Source organism: Chiloscyllium plagiosum, unplaced genomic scaffold, assembly GCF_037043375.1.
Source record: "Chiloscyllium plagiosum isolate Xiang-an unplaced genomic scaffold, Cpla_swu_hap1 HiC_scaffold_20, whole genome shotgun sequence".
NCBI lineage: Eukaryota > Metazoa > Chordata > Chondrichthyes > Orectolobiformes > Hemiscylliidae > Chiloscyllium > Chiloscyllium plagiosum.
Genome location: NW_028270158.1, coordinates 15,016,216 through 15,040,404, shown reverse-complemented (window position 1 = coordinate 15,040,404; position 24,189 = coordinate 15,016,216). Strand labels below are relative to the sequence as shown.

At 42.6% G+C, this 24,189-nt stretch overlaps 1 protein-coding gene across 1 annotated transcript in view; it reads right to left on the bottom strand.

The window, feature by feature from the left end:
- The window catches only part of LOC122560453 (alpha-N-acetylgalactosaminidase-like), a 37,259-nt gene extending 26,585 nt beyond the window's left edge, over window positions 1-10,674 (bottom strand). The window contains exons 1-2 of the mRNA XM_043711086.2: window positions 10,502-10,674; window positions 3,812-3,986 (exon numbers count right to left, since the gene is read on the bottom strand). Coding sequence (XP_043567021.2) covers window positions 3,812-3,986; window positions 10,502-10,668 — 342 coding nt within the window. The 5' untranslated portion in view covers window positions 10,669-10,674. The remainder of the gene's footprint in view (window positions 1-3,811; window positions 3,987-10,501) is intronic.
- Window positions 10,675-24,189: the final 13,515 nt, after the last annotated feature.

The window sequence follows — 24,189 nt, the reverse complement described above, 5'->3', positions numbered from 1 at the left end:
AGTGAAGCAAAAGCAATGGCCTGAATTTGTGGTTATGATGGCAATTAAATTGTCAGCACTCACTGTCATTATTGTTGGAAAACAAGAACAATTCCTGGCATCCACTTCTCAACTATTGTGGAAGTATCTCATTTTTCCACGGTTGCTATTGCAGTTTCACAGAGGCAATCAACACAGAATCACTGATTTGACAAGAACACCAACACTTTATGCACTATTCTCCTGTAAACTCAGTGAAAATGTTAAAACTGATTCATCAGGAGTAATTGAACTTAACAATGAACTGAATCATATTTACTAATGACCAACAACTCTGGTACTGAAAAACAATGTTTGGATTATAGTTCACTGTAAGAAAATGTAAAAGGTGCATGATATTTAAAATGATGAAACTGACTTCTTTTAAATTAGTGACGATCCATTTTTCCCCTTAATCTCATGTGTATGCTCCATTTTCTCTCTCTGTTAAAGGATTAATATATGAATGATATTTCATGCTTTTTACTTCCTGCTTTGCTGTCTGTGAGAATTCTTCAATGTGTTTGGTTCATCAGACTGCTTACAATGTTCCTGCTTCCAAGGTGCCATTAATGATGTCAAATTCGAACTGACATTGGAATAGATAAAATCTATGTGCGATTTTTTACCAATAATCAGCGAGGTATCAAGTTGTGTCAGGTTTCACACACGGTTTCTTTCACTGAGGTCAATTGAGATTTTCAAAAATTTCCGAAACTCATCTCATTACACATGCATTAGGAGGAAGTGACGCCTACGGATGCTGGAGAATCAGACTCAAAAAGGGTGGTGTCGGATTTCTGATGACAGTCTTATCCCTGAAACATCAATTCTCCTGCTCCTCAGATGCTACCTGACCCACTGTGCTTTTCTAGCATCACACTTTTCAATTCATTACACATGCACCAGGACCCTACGGCATCCAAATCATGGTATCTTCCATCTTGCTAGGATGTTTTGCGATTCCTGGCATCAGCGTCATATTTAAAACAGAGTTGTGCAACAAGTCAAGTGCTGCCAAGTCAAGTCCAGAGGACCTTGCACAGTTTATTGAATTGTCCCTGACATGTCAGACAGTGTAAAATTGGCACCTTGCTCTGCCAATAGGGACCTGGAGATCCTCGTGGGTGGGCTGGTGCAGTATAGGGACTTTCTCTTCCCTCAGGACTGGCAGAGGAGACCACACTGGCAGCCGGTTCCAACTTGCTTTGAGGTTGCCACCTGGGTCCAGAGCAATATCCGGGGTTTGGAGGTCAATGTCCATTTCCACTCGGTGAATCTAAGCACCTCCATCTTCTCTCGGTTACCTCATCGCCAGTTTACCTCTGCTACCGCATCCATTTCCCACCAAGATTCATGTTTTCCTGCTACTGCCTTACAACATTATCCCTCACTCACCTTCACCACCCAATCCCCCGGATAACAAACCCTTCCTTCATGGCCTCTGCATTGCCTATTCGGAAAGAAAACATCACTCTGATTTTTTCTCTGAAACTGCACCAGCGCTGTCAGCTGTGACAGCCACTTCCATCTGACTCAATCCTTCCTTTTGCCTCAGGCCAGGAGAAAATGGCCCACAATGAAGAAGCCAGCAGATAATGGAGTATCTAACATTTGTCTCCTAATCCCAGACAGGTTTCAGTGCTTGACAATGATAGTGCTGGCTATACCATAAGCTCCCTACGTCCTGGCAACAGAAGCACTGTCCATTGCTGTGCTGCTCTCCCATTACTATTACGGTGAATGGACTCCTGGCATGTCCAACTCCTGCCCTTTTCCATGACGGCACTGATGTGTCTCCTGCAGTGGTGTCAGCACCATCCCTATGGTCACCATGACATTAACCCCTCCCTCTCTGAAGAAGAAGCCGTGACCCCTCAGACCAAAGCTGCTCAGAAACTGGCACACGGTGGGGGGGATAGTTTAGTCTCATTAGCATCATTGCCATGTGTCCACAGCTGGCTGATGAGGAACTGCCCTAGATCATTGGCACTAGAAGGACTGCCAGAGACCTAGCACCATCTCGGCCTTGGGCAGGACACCCTCATAGGTGTTGACAATGAAGAACTTTATCAAAACACGTAATCAGACACAGGAGCAGCAGGCAGATTTGTCCAAGGCACTGGGAAAACTCCATCAAGGGTTAGAAGACTCCGTTGATGCTGTTTACATTATGCTGCTTCTGCTACATCTTCTGACTACCACCGTGGGGAGATTGGGAGGTTGGTGGCTGCTATGCAGAGCCAGGTCCAGCTCTCTCTCCCTCAGGGTCAACCGAATATACACAAGGACTCACACCCCATCATTGATGCTCAGCACCATCAACTGGGGGTGCGAGGGACTTTGACCTCACTCCAGGTGCCCCTTCCTCACAAGGAGACAGGGTGGTGCAAAGGGGCAGCCAGCTGAAGATAAACTACCCGAAGGCTATCAGAAGACTCCTCTCAGAATACTCCAGAAGTGATTGGGCCTTCCACCTCTAGCCTAACTGCAGTCCCTCCACCACTGCCCACACCCCCCGCCTCCCCCTTTCTTCTAGCAGTTCAAGCCAAGGAGGGTGCATCTGCCTCTGGGCTGCACACACTCAACGTGTCTCAGCTCTGTATCCATAAACAGTCCTGGAGGAGCCCAGCAATAACTCCACAGCCAACTTGCTCCACTCTGCAGCAGGCTTCCTACGGCTGTGAGCCCTGGACACTGCAGCAAAGTCCAGTGGGAGGGAATGAAAGAGATAGACCTTCAGAGGGCTGATCTGTGTGTAGATCCTGGGCTGACTAAATAATAGTCTTCGTTCTGGTTCCACTGGGACCTACAGGGTTGACTGTGGCCCAGTCCCTGGACTGGAGTGAGCTGGAAACCCCCAAGCCCGACCATTCCATGCGGCCAACTGACTGTGTCCAGGTCTTGACACTAATATCACAGTATCAGCCCCAAAGGTGTCTCCCTGAACTTGACTAAGAATTGCACTCCCCAGACATTGAGACAGGGTCATTCAATTGAAGCAGTTACAATGTGTTTGCTGTACACACAGCAGTTACATGGTGTAGGTGAGTGATTGACATGGTTTGGCGATGTAGGTGATGATGTCCCTTTGCCACTGGCTGTAAAATCTAGTCCAATTAAAATTAACTCAAAATAGACTAACACAAACTATACTAAAACAAAAGCAAACTTGGCATATGTCCTGACATTATATTAATCAAATTTAAAATTTCTGTTAATTGAAAGCATACCCTTGACTGTTAACGTTTTACAGTTGTTTATAATAACAGTATAAGAGGCCTGCTATATAGCATGGGTTTTAATGTCCTTAAAATCTTCTAATGTAAGTTATCAACTAGAATATGGCAAAATTGAAATCATGACTGTAAGTCTAAAAGAAATGAGATATTGGATTTTGAATGAAAGAAATATATGGAAGAACATCAGGCAATTTGGGAAATGTCTGAGCACTCAGGCTACCACTCAATCAGCGATGTTGAAAAATCACCCCCAATGTTACAAAGATTCCTGACACAACAGAAGTTTCCAATGGCACCATTTTCTTTTCCATTTTCATCCTCTCTTAGCTGTCTGTCAGGTCATTTGTGCTCTATCTTTCTGAATTGAATTCCAATGCATTATGCACTAACTTACTGCAGGCTCAGTAAAGTTACTGATACGCAGTGTTCTTATCCACTGAATCATAGTTTGGAACCGGAGTGTGTATCACACTGGAGAGCTATGTACTAAAAGTAATATTGTGTGATATCCCTAGCCTGATGTCCACTTGAAATTTGAAAACATCACTCACGTAATCAGCCAGCGCTTTAATGCCATTTGGGAATCGTTCTGGGTCTGGCTGAATCTTCCCATCATCATCCCTCATCTTCGCTGACCAGCAGTCATCAATGTTTATGTATTGATATCCTAGATCTTTCCAGCCATCCTCGACCAGCTTGTCTGCCATTGACCTAAACAAGCCTTCACTGTTACAGCGAGAAGCCAAGAAGATAAGGGATCATTAAACTGTTTCATCAACAGTCTGCAACTTTAGTTATTTGTTATTAATTATGTACTCAAACATAAGGGAAGTTTTGCAGGGTATCTCAGAAAATAAGTCAGAGATTGCCCAGTGTGCACAACCTCACCAGGATTCTCTTCCAATGAACTCTTATTCTCAAACAGGGGTGCCTAGGTTTATACCAAATCCAGGTGATAAGAATTGAGTTGCATCCCTGAATAAAAAGGATGGCCGGTGGGGATCCCCAGTGGAGGGCTCTCTACGCGGGAGTCCTCCCCCTTTCTCTCGGGGATCTGGGGTGGAGGGTGCTGCACACAGCAGTCCCCTGCACCCGCAGATTGCGGTGGTTCACGGACTCCCAGCCCAACTGCTTGTTCTGTGGCGCTGTGGAGTCCGTGGACCATGTATATATTGGGTGTGGGCGTTTGCACTCCCTTTTTGATTTCCTTAAAAACCTTCTCCTCTGTTTTTGGCTGCACTTCAGTCCCACACTCCTGATCTTTGGGCACCCGGTACGGAGGAAGGAGGGCAGGTCTGAAGACCTCCTCGTGGGTCTGCTCCTGGGCCTGGCCAAACTGGCCATAAATAGGTCCAGGCAGCGGGCCGTGGAGGGGGTCGTTAGGGCCGACTGCCTGCCCCTCTTCCGCGGTTACGTTAGGGCCCGGGTGTCCTTGGAGAAGGAGCACGCGGTGTCCACCAACACCCTGGAGGAGTTCAGGGAGAGGTGGGCGCCGCAGGGAGTGGAGTGCATCATTTCTCCCTCCAACTCTATTTTGATTTAGTCCCTACCCACCCCTTCACTGTTTTGATCACACAGCACTGCCCTTTGATGCGAAGGGCAGTGTTTGTCACTGGCCACCCGGGTGTTTTCCTATCTTCCTGGTGGTGGAAATTGAATAAAAGATTGGTGCACTTTGTGTCTTTCACTGTGTCTCACACCTGCACACACACACCATGGGTGCTGGGGAAAAAATAAGCACTACCGCACTTAGGTGGTAGTGTGGGGGTTAAAAGAAAAAGAAAAAAACAATAAAAAGAAGAAGAAAAAAAAAAAAAAAAAAAAAAAAAAAAAAAAAAAAAAATAAATCCCCCCCGGTCTCTCTGGGGAAGAGGCACTAAAAAAAGAAAAAAAAAAAAAAAAAAAAAAAAAAATAAAAAGGATGGCCGGTGGGGATCCCCAGTGGAGGGCTCTCTACGCGGGAGTCCTCCCCCTTTCTCTCGGGGATCTGGGGTGGAGGGTGCTGCACACAGCAGTCCCCTGCACCCGCAGATTGCGGTGGTTCACGGACTCCCAGCCCAACTGCTTGTTCTGTGGCGCTGTGGAGTCCGTGGACCATGTATATATTGGGTGTGGGCGTTTGCACTCCCTTTTTGATTTCCTTAAAAACCTTCTCCTCTGTTTTTGGCTGCACTTCAGTCCCACACTCCTGATCTTTGGGCACCCGGTACGGAGGAAGGAGGGCAGGTCTGAAGACCTCCTCGTGGGTCTGCTCCTGGGCCTGGCCAAACTGGCCATAAATAGGTCCAGGCAGCGGGCCGTGGAGGGGGTCGTTAGGGCCGACTGCCTGCCCCTCTTCCGCGGTTACGTTAGGGCCCGGGTGTCCTTGGAGAAGGAGCATGCGGTGTCCACCAACACTCTGGAGGAGTTCAGGGAGAGGTGGGCGCCGCAGGGAGTGGAGTGCATCATTTCTCCCTCCAATTCTATTTTGATTTAGTCCCTACCCTCCCCTTCACTGTTTTGATCACACAGCACTGCCCTTTGATGTGAAGGGCAGTGTTTGTCACTGGCCACCCGGGTGTTTTCCTATCTTCCTGGTGGTGGAAATTGAATAAAGATTCGTGCACTTTGTGTCTTTCACTGTGTCTCACACCTGCACACACACACCATGGGTGCTGGGGATAAAAAAACCAAGCAAACAAAAAACAAAATAAATAATAAAAAAAATATAAAAAGGATGGCAAAGTTTATAAGGTTAGCACCTAGCAAGGAACATTTCTAAACAGTCATTTTGCCAAAACTTTCCATCTTGTACGCATCAGGTCGAATGCATGAATGGCAAATTTCAAACAATTACAGCAATCTATTCGACAGGAGATTGTCCTAATGAGTGCAAGATGAGACATGTGCCTTAAAATATCAATTTCTGTACAGTCGACTGTTTGCATAACAATAAATGCATTAGATAGCAGATTATATAAAGATTTGATTATCCAAATGGAAAATATAGGATTATGTTACAAGTCAGTATCACTGCAGTATTCAAAGGATATCATAAACCATTTCAACTATCATCCAGATCACATAATCTGCTGCTGCCAGGAAATACCTTCCTGACTGTGTGCTAGCTACGCCATTTTGAGCACGTAACTGCTAAACTTAAAGAATAGGTTCTCCAAATTAAACACCAAATTTGTATCAGCCGCTTTATACTGGAATAAAATAGATTTTTATTTTGACCAATGTTCAAAGAAATTACTTCAGTGAATTCAAATCGTGATGACATTTGATGCAGAAACTGCGAATGATAGAAAATGTGTACATCTGAAAATTTGTTTTAGATACATGAATCTTTATATAATCTGATATCTAATGCATTTATTGTTATGCAAACAGTCAGTGGTACAGAACTTTAATATATTAGGGACATGTTGTCTCACCTTGCACTCATTAGGACAATCTCCTGTCGAATAAATTGCTGTGATTGTTTGAAATTTGCTATTCTTGCATTCGACCAGATGGATACAAGATGGAAAGTTTTGGCAAAATTGCTGTCCAGAAATGTTGCTTGCTAGATGCTATTCATGTCGCTATCCAAATGCCTCTTAAATGTTGTAATTGTACCAGCCTCCACCACTTCCTCTGGCAGCACATTCCATACATACATCACCCTCTATGTGAACAAGTTGTCCCTTAGGTCTCTTTTAAATCATTCCCCTCTCATCCTAAACCTATGCCCCTCTAGTTCTGGACTCCCCCACCCCAGGGAAAGACCTTGTCTATTTATCCTATCCATGCCCCTCATGATTTTATAAACCTCTATAAGGTCACTCCTCAGCCTCCGACGCTCCAGGGAAAACAGCCCTAGTCTATTCAATCTCTTCCCATAGCTCAAATCCTCCTGGCAACATCCTTGTAAATCTTATCTGAATCCTTTCAAGTTTCACAACATCTTTCCGATAAGAAGGAGACCAGAATTGCATGCAATATTCCAACAGTGGCCTAACCAATGTCCTGTACAGCCACAACATGACCTCCCAACTCCTGTACTCAATACTCTGACCAATGAAGGAAAGCATACCAGATGCCTTCTTCACTATCCTATCTACCTGCAACTCCACTTTCAAGGAGCTATGATAGATTGGCTTTGGATATCTAGTCGGCATGGATGAGTCGGACTGAAGGGTCTGTTTCCGTGCTGTACATCTCTATGACTCTATAAACTTTACCACCTTTTTTTATTCAGAGATGCAACTCAATTCATTTAAAATGCCTGAACAGTATGTAATTGCCCCTAAGAATCTTTGAAAATAACCTTGTAATACTTTGCATTAATTTGAAAAGAATGAATTTTAATTTTCTTGGATCATTTGGGATACTTGTCCATGTGACCTAGGGTCTCTTGGCCTGAAAATAGTTTTAATGGGACGAAAGTTAAGATATACCAACCATATGTGGCTAGACAAAAAAAGCAGAGTTATGAGCAGCGGAGTTGGAGGATCAGTGATTGGTGCACAGATCCAGACACAAAGAGAAAAGGCAGATAAAACCAGAAAGTGAAAAATAGAATTCATGCAAATAGAAGCCAGGAAAGCTTGTTGTGTTTTCTGTTCAGTGCTAAGAAAACATATACAGTTCCAGATGCAATGGGGGAAGCAATGTATGACTAAGCTAATAGTGTCTGAACCCCCTTAGTGGGGTGACTAGCTCAGGTATGTGAAGGAGCTGAAGGTTTGTATTAGAGGATCTGATCATAAACTGGTTATTGTTTATTGGTTAGTTGAAAAGGAACCCTAGAAAACTATTGAATTTTTGTGACCCAAATGAGAGAGAGGTCTCACAGGTATACCTCTGTCAGTGTTAATCGTGTGCAGCGACCTCAGATGGAAAACAGTTGCCAGTAAACAGCACTCGAGGGTCAATTGGTTAAGTAGGAAAGTAAGAGATCCTATGTCCCAGAAACCAAGTTAAAGAGCTTCAGAACTGTATGTGTTGCCATATGCGCAGTAATGCAAATGTTTATGGTTATGTAACTTTGTTCTTTGTTGAATCAACTATTTTTAGTGAAATTTACTTTTTTTAAAATTTGGAGTATCATGTGAGTGTATATTCATCTTTCATTTACATTCGCCCCGTTCATGTTAAATTAAAACTTACAAACAAGATGTTGGCATTTTCTTTATTTCACTGAATCCCTACAGTGTGGAAGCAGGCCATTTGGCGTATCGAGTCCACACTGACCTTCCGATGAGCATCCCAACCAGACCCATCCCAATACCCTGTGTAACCCTTTGCATTTCCCATGGTCAATCTACCTAGCCTGCACATTCCGAGACACTATGGACAATATAGCATGGCCAAGCCACCTGACCTGCACGTCTTTGGACAGTGGGAGGAAACTGGAGGAAACCCACAGGGAGAATGTGCAAATTCCACACAGACAGCTGCCCAAGGCTGGGATCAAACCCGAGTCCCTGGTGATTTGAGGCAGCAGTGCTAACCACTGAGCCACCATGCCAGCCAGCGTTTGGGATTATTTCATAAACTTCGGTGCTGGTTAGCTCAGTTGGCTGGACAGCTGGTGTGTGATGCACAGTGACACCAACAGCATGGATTCAATTCCTACACTGGCTGAGGTTACCATGATGAACACTCCTTTTTCATCTATCCTCTGGGACTATGGAAACTTTACCATTTTGTTTGGTTACTTTGATTTATGGTTCCTTCACAGGGCTTGTGACAACATTATAGTAAAACATAAACTAGTTGGCAAAGCATCTGTACCACCTTGGCATACTATCTGACTGACCAGTGCAAACACCATTGGCACAGGACGTGGGAAAGGTCACCTACACCCAGCTGGGGAAACAGCGTATGATAGAAACCATGGGAAGGTCTGTAGAACTAGGAAAACCATAAACATTTCAAAAGAGCAGAAATAAATTACATGTACCACCATACAAAGGCAAAATCTGTTATGGACCAGACCAGAGAGCCTCAAAATATTTTAAGAAGGTATCCTAGACCCTAACTTTTTCTTACTGTAAAGGCAGATGGCAAGTGCTATGTTCCAGAAGCAATGCATCTGGTCAAACTACTCGATGTTAAGCAGAATTCTAGGAAATGATGTCACCACAGGAAATGACATCACCAACCCAAGGAATAGAAACACATAAATAGAAAGCAGGCTATACCACCAATGATTCATTTGGAGGCTTACTGATGATGTTACCTACTATGGTGACAAAATGTCTGAAAATGTCCAGCTCGGCAAGCAATCTTACAACCAGAACCTCAACTTGAGCTATAAATCTTCTCAAAACTTGCTTAACCAAATAATAGATAAGGTAACTATTACTAATGAACTGTTCCAATATAGTAACATCCCATAAACACACCCCTTGGCACAATGGCAAATTCTCACATGCTGTTTTCCATCCCAGAGGAAGAAACATTAGGAGAAAATTCAGCGAAAGTACCAGCTTTGAGACATTAACTGAAGCTTCCAATTCTTTTGAGATCCCAATTACAAGTCAACCTAAAAACTAAAAAATACCTAGAAACCCTGGTCTATGAGAGCTGACCACATTCAGCTGCTTTTATTGTTTCAACTTTAATAAAAACCCCAAGCTTCACAAATTGTTTACCTTCTTTGAGACAGCATGGACCTCTGCCTTAGAACCTTTCTTCAAAAAGAAAGCAGGGCAAGATAACCTCTTAAAGTGTCAGCATTGTCACAGATTGTAACAAAGCAAGGAAAGCTAGCTGATCTAATGTCCACGTATGGAACGAGCTGCCAAAGCAAGTGGTGGAGGCTGGTACAATTAAAACAGTTAAATGGGTACACGAATAGGAAGGGTTTCGGGGGATATGGGCCAAGTGCTGGCAAATAGGACTAAATTAGTTTAGAATATCTGGTTGGCATGGACGAGTTGGACCAAAGGGTCTGTTTCCATGCTGTACATCTCTATGACTCTGTATAATACTGTTTGAAATCATATTTTAGAATTGCAAATTTAAACCATGGTGTCCCTGCCTGTTCTTTGCCGCAGTCATGCTGAAATACTGGATGGAATACCTGCCATAATTATAATGTTCATTGCTAAGGGAGGGGGGAAACAGATTCAATTGTGGAGTTGTTCAAAACCTGCATCGTAAGTGGGATGGCTTAAAATGGGAGAATAGAGGGAAAAAAAGCATAAAATAAAATAAAAGAGAAAGGTTACAGAATTGACAGACACCAGCTACTTTGCAATACATACCTAATACAATTATCAGGGTACTGCTGGCAATCTATGGTACATCTGAAACGCTCCCAAGATATCCACCCCATTGGGGGAGTTCTTGCCAAACCATTATCCAGAGACATGCTCGGCCCAGCTAGTATTAGCAAGAAGGATATGAAGAGGGAAAGTATTCTGCAATTCATTAGGAAGCTTTCTGGGAAGAAAAAATGAGTTATTAGCCACATTAGTTTTAGGACCGATTATTACATTTCTGTCAGTTTGATGATTATGATTGTTATAAGAGTGTTTCACTTGAAATAAATAGGTGTACGACAACTTGAAGAAAAATCCCAAACAACTTTCGGAAATTTATTATTCAAATATGTATCACAATCTTCTAATGACTCACACCAAGAAAGGACGCACAAAAGATCAAAAGACATCCACATTTCTTCAAAATTCCCTCATTTATTTAACCATAGGATCTTTTTAGCTTCTGTTAAATTCCTGCCTTTTGAAGAATATCAAAAACCTTTGGATGGATTCCAGCACAGAACCAACCTTCCTAACCCATCCCCTCCAACCCCATCATGTAACAAGTTAGTCCAGCTACAGTTACAAATATCTAACCTTTTGCCTTTAATGAGAATTCATTCTTTTGTCTCCACCCTAGATTGATATATTTTGTTCCTTATTGCAATTCAACATTATTTAGGTCAAATGCCACACACTTCAGAAGTTGAGGCATCATTTGTTTCTATTGGAAATAAAATCAGAAATATTTTATAGATATCCACCTGTGGTCAAAGAGGGCTATGCGCTTCCAATCAGCCAGCGTTTTGTTCCCTGTTCGAGTCCCTGAGTGCTATCTCCCTGGCACAATTTGATCATGATCCTTCATAAAAAAAAGCAAAGAAACATTGACGATGAGTTCAAATGGACTACAGCTTTTGTCTCGTCCAAAATGCTTTGTACCAACCCAAGATAGCCTCATTTGGACTGATTACTGAGGGGAATGGTTCTCAAACTCTTTTAGTATTGCGTTGAGCCAACACAATGTTCAGGCATGCAGGACAACTTGGAGGAAGTGCTATCCATCTTTCCCTCACTGGGTAGAAACACCCATTCTCCCCCAAATTGCCTTCGATTCCCAGCAGCTGTAGTAATTTTAGGTTGATTGAACTTAGCTGACATCATTCGTCAGAGATCGGGAGATCAGGAATAGATAGGATAGAAGCAGGGAGGATGCTTCCACTGGGCGGGTGAAACTAGAATGGGGGAATAGCCTCAAAATAAGGGGGAGCAGACTTAGGACTGAGTTGAGGAGGAACTTCTTCACCCAAAGGATTGTGAATCTGTGGAATTCCCTGCCCAGTGGAACAGTTGAGGCTACCTTGTTGAATGTTTTTAGGGCAAAGAAAGACAGATTTTTGAACAGTAAAGGAATTAAGGGTTATGGTGAAGGGTTGGCAAGTCAAATGATCAGCCATGATCTTATTGACTGGCGGAGCAGGCTCAATGGGTCAGATGGCCTACTCCTGCTTCTCTTACTTCTGTTATGATACTATTTATTTTGAAACATTTCTAGCACTACCTACCCATGCATTTTCTAAGAAATTATTTTAATTCCTCAGAGTGAATGGGAAGATGAGATGTATAGCAAGTTCCATTTATATTAACACCTGTTCGGTAGTCAGGCATCACAGGAGTATCATCAGGCCAAACAGAGTTGACACAATGCAAAGAAGGTGGCATTGACAGAGCCTGGTCAAAGCGGAAGGTCAATTCTTTCTTACTGTGAATAGATCTGGGCACCATACCTTAGGAAGGCTAACTTGGCTTTGGAGGATATATAACATGGGTTTACAAGAATTATACCTGGTTTTCAAGGATTAATTTATGAAGAGGGATTATACAAATTAGTTCTGTTTAATCTAGAATCTAGAAGGTTGAGGAGTGATCTGAGTAAAGTCTTCAAGATATTAACAGGAAAAAACAGGATAAATAAAGATAAACTATTTCCAATGGTTGGAGATTCTAGAACCAGGGGAGATAGATTGAGAATTAGGGCCAGACCTTTTTGTTCCAGAGAGATGTTAGGAAGCACTTCCACACACAAAGGCTGATTGATGTTTGGAATTCTCTTCTAAAAACACAGTTAATGGTGTATCAGTTGTTAAATTTAAATGCGGGATAAATCAAGTTTTGTTAAGCAAAAGATCCATCATAGAATTCCTACAGTGTGCAAACAGGCCATTTGGCGCATTGAGTCCATGCCTTCCAAAGAGCCTCTCACTCAGACATCAACCCCACCCCCCCCAAAAGAAAAGTCCCTGTCACCCAACATTTCCCATGGCTAACCCACCTGGCCGAAACATCCCTGGACATTGTGTGCAACTTAGCATGGTCAATCCACTTAAATCTGCACATCTTTGAACTGGGAGGAAACTGGAGCACCCGGAGGAATCCCACGCAGACACAGGGAGGATTAGTTTTACCGTACTGCATTAGTAATCCTGCTCAGTACGAGAGGAGCTGCCAGTTCAGACATTCGGTGTATCTACTTGCCTGAGGAGCCAATGGTGTGAAGCTACCATCTATGGGATTATGATTGATCACTGCTAAGTCAGAATCCCATCTAAGCATAACGATACCCTATTGGTGCAAATCACTAATTGGCCTGGTATAACCGACTCCAGTTGATGTGTAACACTACTCGAAAGATATTAAGGGACATGGGCCAAAGGCAAGTATATGGAATTAGGCCATAAATCAGCCATGATCTCATTGAATGGAAAAACTGGCTCGTGGGGCTGAATGGCCTACTCTGTTCTTATGTTTAACATTCAATCAACCAATTGGATCGAGAGGTGTAAGAAAGCTGGTTCCTTTTTTCTAAAAGCTGCTCCTTTTCTCAAGAATACTATGTCCTTGGTTTTTTTCAGGGGGGTAGTTAAACGCTCCTGGTGCCAATTTGACTGTTTTGGTACAGGGATTAAAGGGTATTGAGAGGCCTTTTTGTTTATATGTAAACAGATGAGACTTCAGGCCAAAGTGGTCATGTTTTAGAAGTGACCTGTATAATGAAAGGGGCATGGTCAGCTCTCTAGCTGAGCAGTTCAGTCCAGAACTAGTTAGAAATTCAGCAGTGGACTGTGTGAACAGGCTGCAAAAACTCTCTCTCCTTCTGCCCTTCTAACTTCAACCTGTAGCATATGTTCCATTTGTACTGGTTTTTAAGAAGGTTTGCTTATGGGGACTGTTGTGTATATTCGGAACAGCATAATTAAGGCTAGTTTGGATAGATTGAGTTCTGTAGGGGTTCTTTATTCTGTCCTTTGTGTTTCATTGTGCAATTTTGTGAATAAATGTTTGTTTTAATACCTGATAGTCAACCTCACTAACTTACCCCAAGTAATTTTTATTGTACACTTACCAGAACAAATTGCAAAGTTATGGTCTGGGCTGCCTGCTTGAGAATGCTCTGAGTGGTCTGGCCTAGTCCATAACAGATTGGGGGCCCTTTGCGGGATTTTAAACAGCAAGTGGTAGGAGCTAGTGTCTTTATTTCAGATGTTGGTTTGGTTGGGATAGACAAAGCTTGGGATAGTGATGGCTCTTTCAGTCACCAAAAGTTTTCTGCAAGTGGATGCAGTGACTTTGGAAGTTTTTCAAAAGATGAATAAGATGAAGTTGCAGGAATTGGCAGAGAAGCTAGAATTGGAGCTGCCTGCTTCTGTGAGGAGAGATAATTACAGCAATAGCTCAGCATTTAAACTTGATGGAGAAACCATCAGAATCTAGAGAGATGGTAAGAATTCGATTGCAAATGAAGCAGCTTGAGTTAGAGGTGAGAGATAAGGAAAGGGCAGCAGAAATGACACAGTTTGAGTTACAATTAAAAGAAGAGAAGGAAAAAAGAGAGCAGCAGAACAGAGAGAAAAAGAGAGCAGCAAAAGAGGGGAAAAAGAGAGAACAGAGAAAGAAAAAGAAAGCTTTTGAACTTCAAAAACTGACACTTAAAAAGGAAAGTCAGCTTAAAAGGCTGGAGATAAAGGTTGAGAGTAGGCTTAGTGAGGATGAGCTGGTATTCAGAAGCCTAATGAGAAACTGTTTAAGTATGTTCAAGCATTGCCTAAATTTGATGAGAAGGATGTGAAAGCCTTTTTCATCTCATTTGAAAAGGTGGCTAAACAAATGCAGTGGCCAGTGGCAATGTCGGTTTTGTTGATCCAAACAAAACTTGGAGGTAGGGCTAGTAAGGTATTCGCATCACTATCAGAGGAGGTATCTGGGGAGTATGAGGAGGTGAAAAAATCCATTTTAAGTGCATATGAGCTTGTACCAGAAGCCTTTAGACAATGTTTCAGGAATCTAAGGAGGGATCCAGGTCAAACCTATACTGAGTTTGAAAGGATCAAACAGAGTAATTTCGATAGATGGATAAGAGCTTTAAAAATCGAGCAAACCTATGATGCCCTTAGAAAATAGAACATAGAACCTAACAGCGCAGTACAGGCCCTTCGGCCCTCGATGTTGCAATGACGACTTAAATGCACTTAAACTTGGCGAATCCACTACCGTTGCAGACAAAGCATTCCATACCCTTACTACTCTCTGAGTAAAGAAACTACCTCTGACATCTGTCTTATACCTATATCCCCTTACTTTAAAGTTGTGTCCCCTCGTGTTTGCCGTCCCCATACTTGGAAAAAGGCTCACCCTGTCCACCCTATCTAACCCTCTGATTATCTTGTATGTCTCTATTAAGTCACCTCTCAACCTTCTTCTCTCTAACAAGAACAGCCTCAAGACCCTCAGCCTTTCCTCGTAAGACATTCTTTTCATACCAGGCAACATCCTAGTAAATCTCCTCTGCACCCTTTCCAAAGCTTCCACATCCTTCTTATAATGCAGTGACCAGAACTGTACACAATACTCCAAGTGTGGCCATACCAGAGCTTTGTACAGCTGCAGCATAACCTCCTGGTTCCAGAACTCAATCCCTCTATTAATAAAGGCCAAAACACTGTATGCCTTCTTAACAACCCTGTCAATCTGGGTGGCAACTTTCAGGGATCTGTGTACATGGACACCGAGATCTCTCTGCTCATCTGCACTCCCAAGAATCTTACCATTAGCCCAGTACTTTGCATTCCGATTACTCCGTCCAAAGTGTATCACCTCACACTTGTCCACATTAAACTCCATTTGCCACCTCTCAGCCCAGCTCTGCATCCTATCTATGTCTCTGTGCAACCTACTACATCCTTCGTCACAATCCACAACTCCACCGACCTTAGTGTCGTCCGCAAATTTACTAACCCACCCTTCTAAGCCCTCATTCAGGTCATTTATAAAAATGGCGAACAGCAGTGGACCCAACATCGACCCTTGCGGTAGGCCGCTAGTAACTGGACACCAAGGTGAACATGTTCCATCAACTACAACCCTCTGTTTTCTTTCAGCAAGCCAATTACTGATCCAAATTGCTATGTCTCCCACAATCCCATTCCTCTGCATTTTGTATAATAGCCTAATGTGGAGAACCTTATCGAACGCCTTGCTGAAATCCATATACACCACATCAACCGGTTTACTCTCATCTACCTGTTTGGTCACTTTGTCAAAAAACTCAATAAGATTCGTTAGGCATGACCTACACTTCACAAAATTGTGCTGACTGTCCCTGATCAGATTATTCTTTTCTAGATGGTTATAAATCCTATCTCTTATAACCTTTACCAACACTTTACCAACAACTGAAGTGAGACTCACTGGTCTGTAATTACCAGGGTTGTCTCGACTACCCTTTTTGAACAAGGGAATCACATTTGCTATCCTCCAGTCCTCAGGCACTATTCCTGTGGACAATGATGATTTGAAGATCAATGCCAAAGGCTCGGCAATCTCTTCCCTTGCTTCCCATTTGTATTATCAGACTTGTTCAATTGATTTCGGAAGGCAGGCTTGGTGGTAAATCTGGTAAAAGTGAATTTGCCAAAGCCCAAGTCACCTTCCTGGGCCATGTTATTGAACATGGACAAATGCCCCCACAGGATGCCAAAACAAAAGTAATTGGGGAGTGAGTGGATTTTACCGAAAGTTTATGCCGAACGTTAGCAGTATGGTGGCTCCAATCACCGAATTGTTAATAAAGGGCAAGAAGTTTCAGTGGACAGCGAACTCTCCAAAGACATTTGACTGTGTTAACCACTGCCTACGTATTAGCCACACCGGATTACACAAAGTCTTTTAGGGTGGCTATCGATGCCAGTGATGTGGGTGTCGGTGTGGTGTTCCTGCAGGAGGATGACGGAATAGAAAGAACCATCGAGTATTTTTCCAGGAAGTTGAACATTCATCAACAAAAATATTCAATACTGGAGAAAGAGACTTTAAGCTTGGTGTTGGCATTACAACATTTCAGTGTTTATATTACCAGCACTGCATCTGAGACAATCATATACTGATCATAACCCGTTGATGTTTGGAAAAAATTATTGGCAAAAATGCCAGACAGCTTAGGTGGAGCTTCTTGTTGCAGCCATTCAATTTGACAATTGTGCAGGTGGCAGGTCGTGAAAATGTGATTGCCGATGTGTTAGCAAAACTCAAATGAGATACAGGGGCGTTCGGTGGTGGGTGTGCCACGGCCTGGATTTGCATGTGGTTGTGCATGTGTATAGTTAGTATGGTGTAAATGTGTGTTTAGACTACTAACCAGTTTGTTTTTGAAGGGTTTTAAAATGAAGCCATCTTTTGGCATAGGTGGTTCATTTTTTTAAGGGGGGAAGGTGTCACAAAGCTGGTCCCTTTTTCCTAAAAGCTGTTTTAGAAGTGACTTGTATAATGGAAGGGGAGTGGTCAGCGCTTTAGCTGAGCAGTTCAGTTCAGAACTGGTTAGAAGTTCAGCAGTGAGCTGTGTGGAAACTATCTCTCTCCTTCTGCCCTTCTAACTTCCACCTGGAAGAATGTGTTCCATTTGTACTGGTTTTTAAAAGGGTTTGCTTGTTGGGACTGTTGTGAATATTCGGAACAGCATAATTAAGTCTAGTTTGGATAGACTGAGTTCTGTCGGGGTTCTTTATTATGTTCTTTGTGTTTCATTGGGCAATTTTGTGAATAAATTTTGGTCTGTTTTAAAACCTGGTAGTCAACCTAGCTCCCTCATTCCGGGTAATTTTCACTGTACACTTACCAAAATAAATTGCAAAATTATGGTCTGGGCCGCCTGCTTAAGAATGTTTTGAGTGGCCTGGCCTAGTCCATAACAGAGGGAAATAAGTGTTTGTGAGGATCTGAAACCTGAATACCAGCTGAGGTGACTAGTTGTAGTCGGGGCAACCATTTGACATATGCTCTTAATAATCTAGGTGGCAACAAGATGGCTTCTCAATGCAAATAACATGACAAAATGGCTTCTAGGCTGCAAACGGACAATTCTGCTAAAGCTGCATAAAATGGCTTTTAAGTTACTAACTGCTAATTCTGCTTTGGCTGCATAAGTGACTAACCACAGTTTATTTTAATAGAGATTAGCAGACAATGTGCCCTTTTAAGCAAAGAAATAACTCGACTAGATAAGACATTACTAGCCATCCTGATTGGCTTTCGGTGCAGGTGCAATGGCTCAGTTACTGAGGTAAGAGTGGCCTAAGTATTGGAAAATAAAGTTGGTTCCCAGGAAATATCATTGGACCAAGTAATTGTCAAATAAAGCAGTATCATGTATTGATCGGTAATTATTTGAATGTACTATGTGATCATGGCCTGTACCCTTCTTTAATAAAAGTATAAAAATGTCTTTGTTTTAAGCCATGTGCGCAGCTTCTCTGAGGAACACGGAAGTGCACAACCTCTGTGCCTGGCCGTATGAAAAATAAAGAGTTAAGGCTTAACAGCCAGACCGGCTGTGAGTGTTTATTGACCGATCACAGAACCAAGAGACCCCACCAGGGGTCCAGATCTTCATTTGTATTTTAAAACATGCAACTTCTGATTCCTTGTGTGCTACCAGCTTCATTATTGTTGAATCAGACTTAAACAATCCAGGTCTTTTTCAATGTATAATTTCAGTTACATCACACTGTAAACTTTTGCTATAAATTCTGTGTCTTATGATCTTATACTCCACAACCACCTGATGAAGGAGCAGCGCTCTGAAAGCTAGTGCTTCCAAATAAACCTGTTGTACTATAACTTGGTGTTGTGTGATTTTTAACTAGATTGGGAGAGGTTGTTTCCCTTGTGGGAGAGTGTAGGACCAGAGGAAATAATCTCAGAGTAAGGGGTCATCCAGTTAGGACAGAGATGAGGAGGATTTCGTTTCCCCTCAGAAGATTATGAATCTGAAGAATTCTTCACCACAGAGGGCTGTTGAGGCTGGGTCATGAAGGCCGAGATTTGTTTTTAATCAGGATGAGAATCAGAAGTAAGAGGGGAAAGGCAGAAAGATAGAGTTGAGGATTCTCAGGTGAGCCGTGATGTCTTTGAATGGCAGAATAGATTAGATGGACTGAATGGCCTATTTCTGCTCCTAGTTTTATGTCTTCATGTGGAGAGGGAGAAAAATCACAGGAAACCAGATTATGATGTCACTTCAGTCATTGTGATATCATCAAAGTGGAAAACTCAGAAGTTTTAATCTATTTTGTTCTCTTTAGTGCCAAAACTGGGTCAAACTTTGTCTGTGAGTACGTTACCATAACCTGCACACTCATTCATACCCTTACTGTTGAATCTATATTGCTTTCTTCTCAGTGGGTGTGTGCCCATGAAGTTGGCTGAAATGAGACTTTAATTACAGTAATAATCAATTCTCAAAAATATCTCCACCACGGGTTGCCCCTGAAGTGCATGCTGTGGTTACTCACAGCACTGACTGGCTGGATTCACTGTTTACACTGTTACCTGGCCTGTACCTGGTGCCAACTTCACCCAGACGCTGAGACAAAGGGGGCTATATTTCACATTCACAGCATTAATCTTTGATAAGCTGCAGTGATGGTCCACAACCAGAGCACTGCCCTGGCCACAGAGCCGAGTCCAGCAATTATGCAAACGTGAGCTCACATTTGTCAGCCTAAATCAGAATAAATTTTCTTGAGCACTTGGGTACAAGGCAAAGACAACATTTCAACTGACTTTTAACTCCATAGATTCCAAACCTGTCATTCAAGCCCCTCTTCATTACAATTTCTGATGTGGCGCCCCGGTTGATTAATGATATGGAGAAAGATCTTGAAGTGTACCCTGCTAGTGACACAAGCCTGATGTCACCTGGTGATGTTGTGTGATGTCAGGGGAAATAAGCTTAGGGGGGTCTTTCACAGTTACCAAGGGTGAGAGGGCAGGGGGTAAGGAGGATATGCCACATCTGATGTGGCGCCACGGTGGCTCAATGGTTAGCACTGCTGCCTCACAGCTCCAGGGACCCAGGTTCGATTCCACCCTCAGGTGGCTGCCTGCGTGGAGTTTGCATGTTCTCCCCATGTCTGTGGGGGCTTCCTCCCACAGTCAAAGATGTGCAGGCTAGCTGGACTATCCATGATAAAATGCTAGGCTACAGGGATAGGGTAGGGGGATGGGTCTGGGGAGGTTGCTGTTTAGTGGATTGGTGTGGACTCAATGGGCCGAATAGCCTGCTTTCACACTGTAGCCATTCTATTCTGTGGAGAGATGGACAGCAGTTCCAATATGGAACTCACGGGATAGAGAGTACTCAGCGACAAATCCTTACAAGGAAGTCAGAGTGATTACCTAATGATTCCAGCTCGGTGCCTGGAGCTCCACATTGGACACCAGGCAACAGTATCTCAGGATACACTCCATGGCCAGCAAACCCCATCCACGGATATTGGTATCCAACACATACCAACCTCACTGTATCATCATGGCACATCTCCAACTGACGTTGCAGTATGCTCATGCACTTTGGGACATGCTGGACCTTTCAAAGTAATGCTGCTGCTGCTGCACTTCACATGACACTCAGCTCATTAACTGGACCAGACTGCCTCTCAGGGCTCACTCACTCTGCAACTTCTGCGATGCATGGGGCAAAGAGTAGCACTGGATTAAACAGGGTTGTAAGATGGGATAGGACTTGGGACAGGTAGGCTGTGTGGTTTAGTTCTTAAGCAGTGAGAGATATAAGAATGTGCACTTACATGTGCAATGAATTGTCATCCATGACGTTTCGGTGCCTTAGTAAGGGTTGGTTAGTAGGTGCTATACCACTTTGTGCCCAGTGAAGGGTCTCTCTGCACTGCTAATGCTTGGCTGGGTGCACAAATGGGCTTCAAAGATTGCATTGGAGGGGACCTCCACCCACAGCAAGTGGGAGAGCACGATGAGTGGTCATAGTGGGCAAGGCACATTGGCTATGATGCCATTTTGGGAAGATGGCGCAAGAATATTCGCGAAGCCTCACAAAGAGAGACCCTGCATGAAACTGTCCGGTGAGTCTGAGGACATAAATGTCCTTGCAGAAAGAGTTGGGCAGAGATTTTATGGAGGCATTCATAATCTCGGGGCTTTGGATAGAGTGGGCAGAGGGAAGTTTTGGTAAAAGGATTGAGAAGCAGAATGTGCAGATTTCAGGTAAGTGGCAAGTGAAGCAATTCTCACCTTGAGTGGTTACGATCTTGGATACTCCATCTGAGAATATCATTGAGGTATCATTTCAAGAGAATTGGCTCATTCCATGAAATGAAAACAATCACTGAGCTACAGGGAAAAGTCAGCCATGTGGCACTGGGGAAATGCTTCTTCAGTGAGCCAGCACACAATCAAAGAGTCAAATGGCCTCCTCCTGTGCTGCAACTATTCCATGATTCAATGATCTTTCACCAGCTGGATGTTACATATTATTTTATTGAATATTATAAAGCTACAGAAGTCCTATTGGTTTTATTAAAGTTTACGTAAATTAACTGCAGATACTAAGGAGTGGCCAAGGTTCATCAGGCATGAATGAAAATGAAAGAAGCAATTTCAAGTTGTTCACAATGTGGTTCTTGTACTGCTCTTTATCTTTTTATTATCATTTAAATTGAAAGTCTAATTCAATTGGTCTAATCCCTGGCTGGGGTTTCCCAACTTGTGAAAAAAACCCTCCTTAATCTACTACTTAAATATAGAAGATTTAAATCAGGCTCTATCATTTTAGATAGACATTAAATAATATTTTATTCCAATTTAAATTGAAAAGGTATTCCAGTCGATGGTAAGAAGTAAACATAAAGACACGAAAACAGAAGTGTTTCTGAGCCTAATCTAACATTCAAGCAGATCAGTGCTTGATCAAACTTCAAATACCTGTCTTTCGCCTATCTCCCTTTGTACTTTTGCTTAACAAAAATTGATCTATTTCAGATTTAAAATTACCGACTGATCCAGCATTAACTGCTGTTTGTGGAAGAGAATTCCAAACACCTACGACCCTTTGTGTGTAGAAGTGCTTCCTACCATCTCTTCTGAATGGCCTGACCCCAATTCTGACAGAACATCCCCACGTTGTAGAATTTCCAAACAGTGGAAATCCCTTATTTTTACTTACCTGTCTTTTCCTGTTAATATCTTGAAGACTTCGATCAGATCACCCCTCAACCTTTAAACTCTCCAGAATTCTATATTAATATCAAACAACAGGAACTTAATCAGACAGAGGCTGTGATACGTTATTAAATAAAAACAGCCTTGAGACTAGATCTCAAAATACAAACATAAGTTTGCAGATTGTCCGCAACAGGTGATAAGTGCAATATTTTTTGGTATGCTGTTAAAGGAATATTACAAACAAGATGCAAATTGTGCTTGAATATCAACCTGAATCTGTTCCTTTTATAAGCAAGCTAACTCGTTTATAACTTGAAACTTCGATAACGTAGGGTCACAATTACATGAAATTCAAGGACAGGTTGCAGAATGTGTAGAAGCTGTCTAGGGAACAGAAAGAGAATGTAGAGATCAGACTGGTGAAGGGTGGGTAGTGGTGTCCTGCAGAGATCAGTGATGGGATATGAGCAGTACAGATTCAGGAATCAAAAGTATAACTTCAATATTTGGGGATGACACCAATTTATGAGGAATTGTTAATAAGGAGGCAGACTGTGAGAAATCTCAAGAAAATGTTAATCAACTTTCAGGCTGAGCTTTTGCAAATGAATTTCAATATAGTTATGTGCGGGGTGCCACATATTGGTAGGAAAAGTAAGGACGCCACATTTTCCTTGGAAGATAAGTTTCTAAATGGGGATAGAGGCACCTACATCACTAAAAATTGCAATGCTGGGTTACCAAAGTCATTACAAAAGCAAACTAAACATTATCATGCCTGGTCCTGGTTTGTTACGATTCCAGACAGAATATTCCAGCTTCGATTGTTCTTGGATGACAAGAGATGGAACTGGCTTGCTGTCTTTATTCTCATGTAACTTTACCTCCCTTCACCTCGTTGGTCACAACAAGGGTTAATTGAAAAGGATCCCCTCCCTTGTGACCTTGCTAGCAGACCAAATGAATTTATGTCCTAAAAGAAGCCAATTCACAGTGGCTTTCTTGCATTTAAATGTAGAGTGAGTTTGTTAGACATTAAATGCAAGAAGTAATACATACACACATTAGAGGTAGGAAATGAGTCTAAAAATAGATGAAAGTTAAAAGATACACAGATCATGAAGAGTAGATAGTGGAACATTGTGCCTTTATATTAGATGTTATCAGAAGCACTGACATTGGGAACTGAGCAGTCAATTTTGAGATTCTTGGTTTTGCTTGATAATGGAAATTCTTTTGTCCATTTCCATTTTTGATAGTAACTGCTTGCTGACTGGCATCCAACATTCAGAGTAAATGGTTCTCTTTACCTAGACCTAGATGTTTATTCTTATTAGTGCTAGAGCAAGGAAACAGTGGTAAGTAAAGAATTCTAGGCTTTGTAAGTTGGGGCATAGAGTACAAGAGCAGGGTGGTTATGATGGACATACATAGCACATTAGTTAGAACTCATTTTGAGTATTGTGTACAGTTCTGGGTGTTGTGCTAGCGGAAGGGTGTGGAGAGAGTGCAGAAGATGTTTCATAGAATGGCTGCAGGGATGAGTAATATCAGTTACGAGGAAAGATTGAAAAAGGTGAGAGGGAAGAGATACAAAAGGGCCTGGAGGGGTAATTTTTTCACACAGAAGGTGGTGAGTGTCTGGGACGGGCTGCCAGACGTAGTGGTGGAGGTGAATACAATCTCATCATTTAAGAAACATTTGGAACAGGAAAATGGATGAGATAGGTCTGGAGGGATATAGACCAAATGCAGGTAAATGGGACTAGATTAATTGTGAAAACTGGGCAGCATGGACAAGTTGGGCCGAAGGGCCTGTTTCTTTGCTGTAAACCTCTATCACTCTAAGTTGGTACTGTTTTCCTTGGAGACAAGAAGGCTAAGTGGAGATTTGACAGAAGTTTTCAAAATCACGAGGGGACTGTTCAGAATTGATAGGGACAAATTAGTCCCTCTCAGAAGTGAGTCGAGAACCAAAGGCCACTGTTTTAAGGTGTTTCGTGGAATGTTAGCAAACACCTTTTTATACAGCGCAAGTGTAGAATGGACAGTCTGAAAGTGTGGGGGATGTAGATTCAATTGAAACTTTCAAGAGGGCATTGAATGATCATTTAAACAGAAACTGTGCAGAGTTGTGGGGAGAATGCAGAAGATTGGCATTA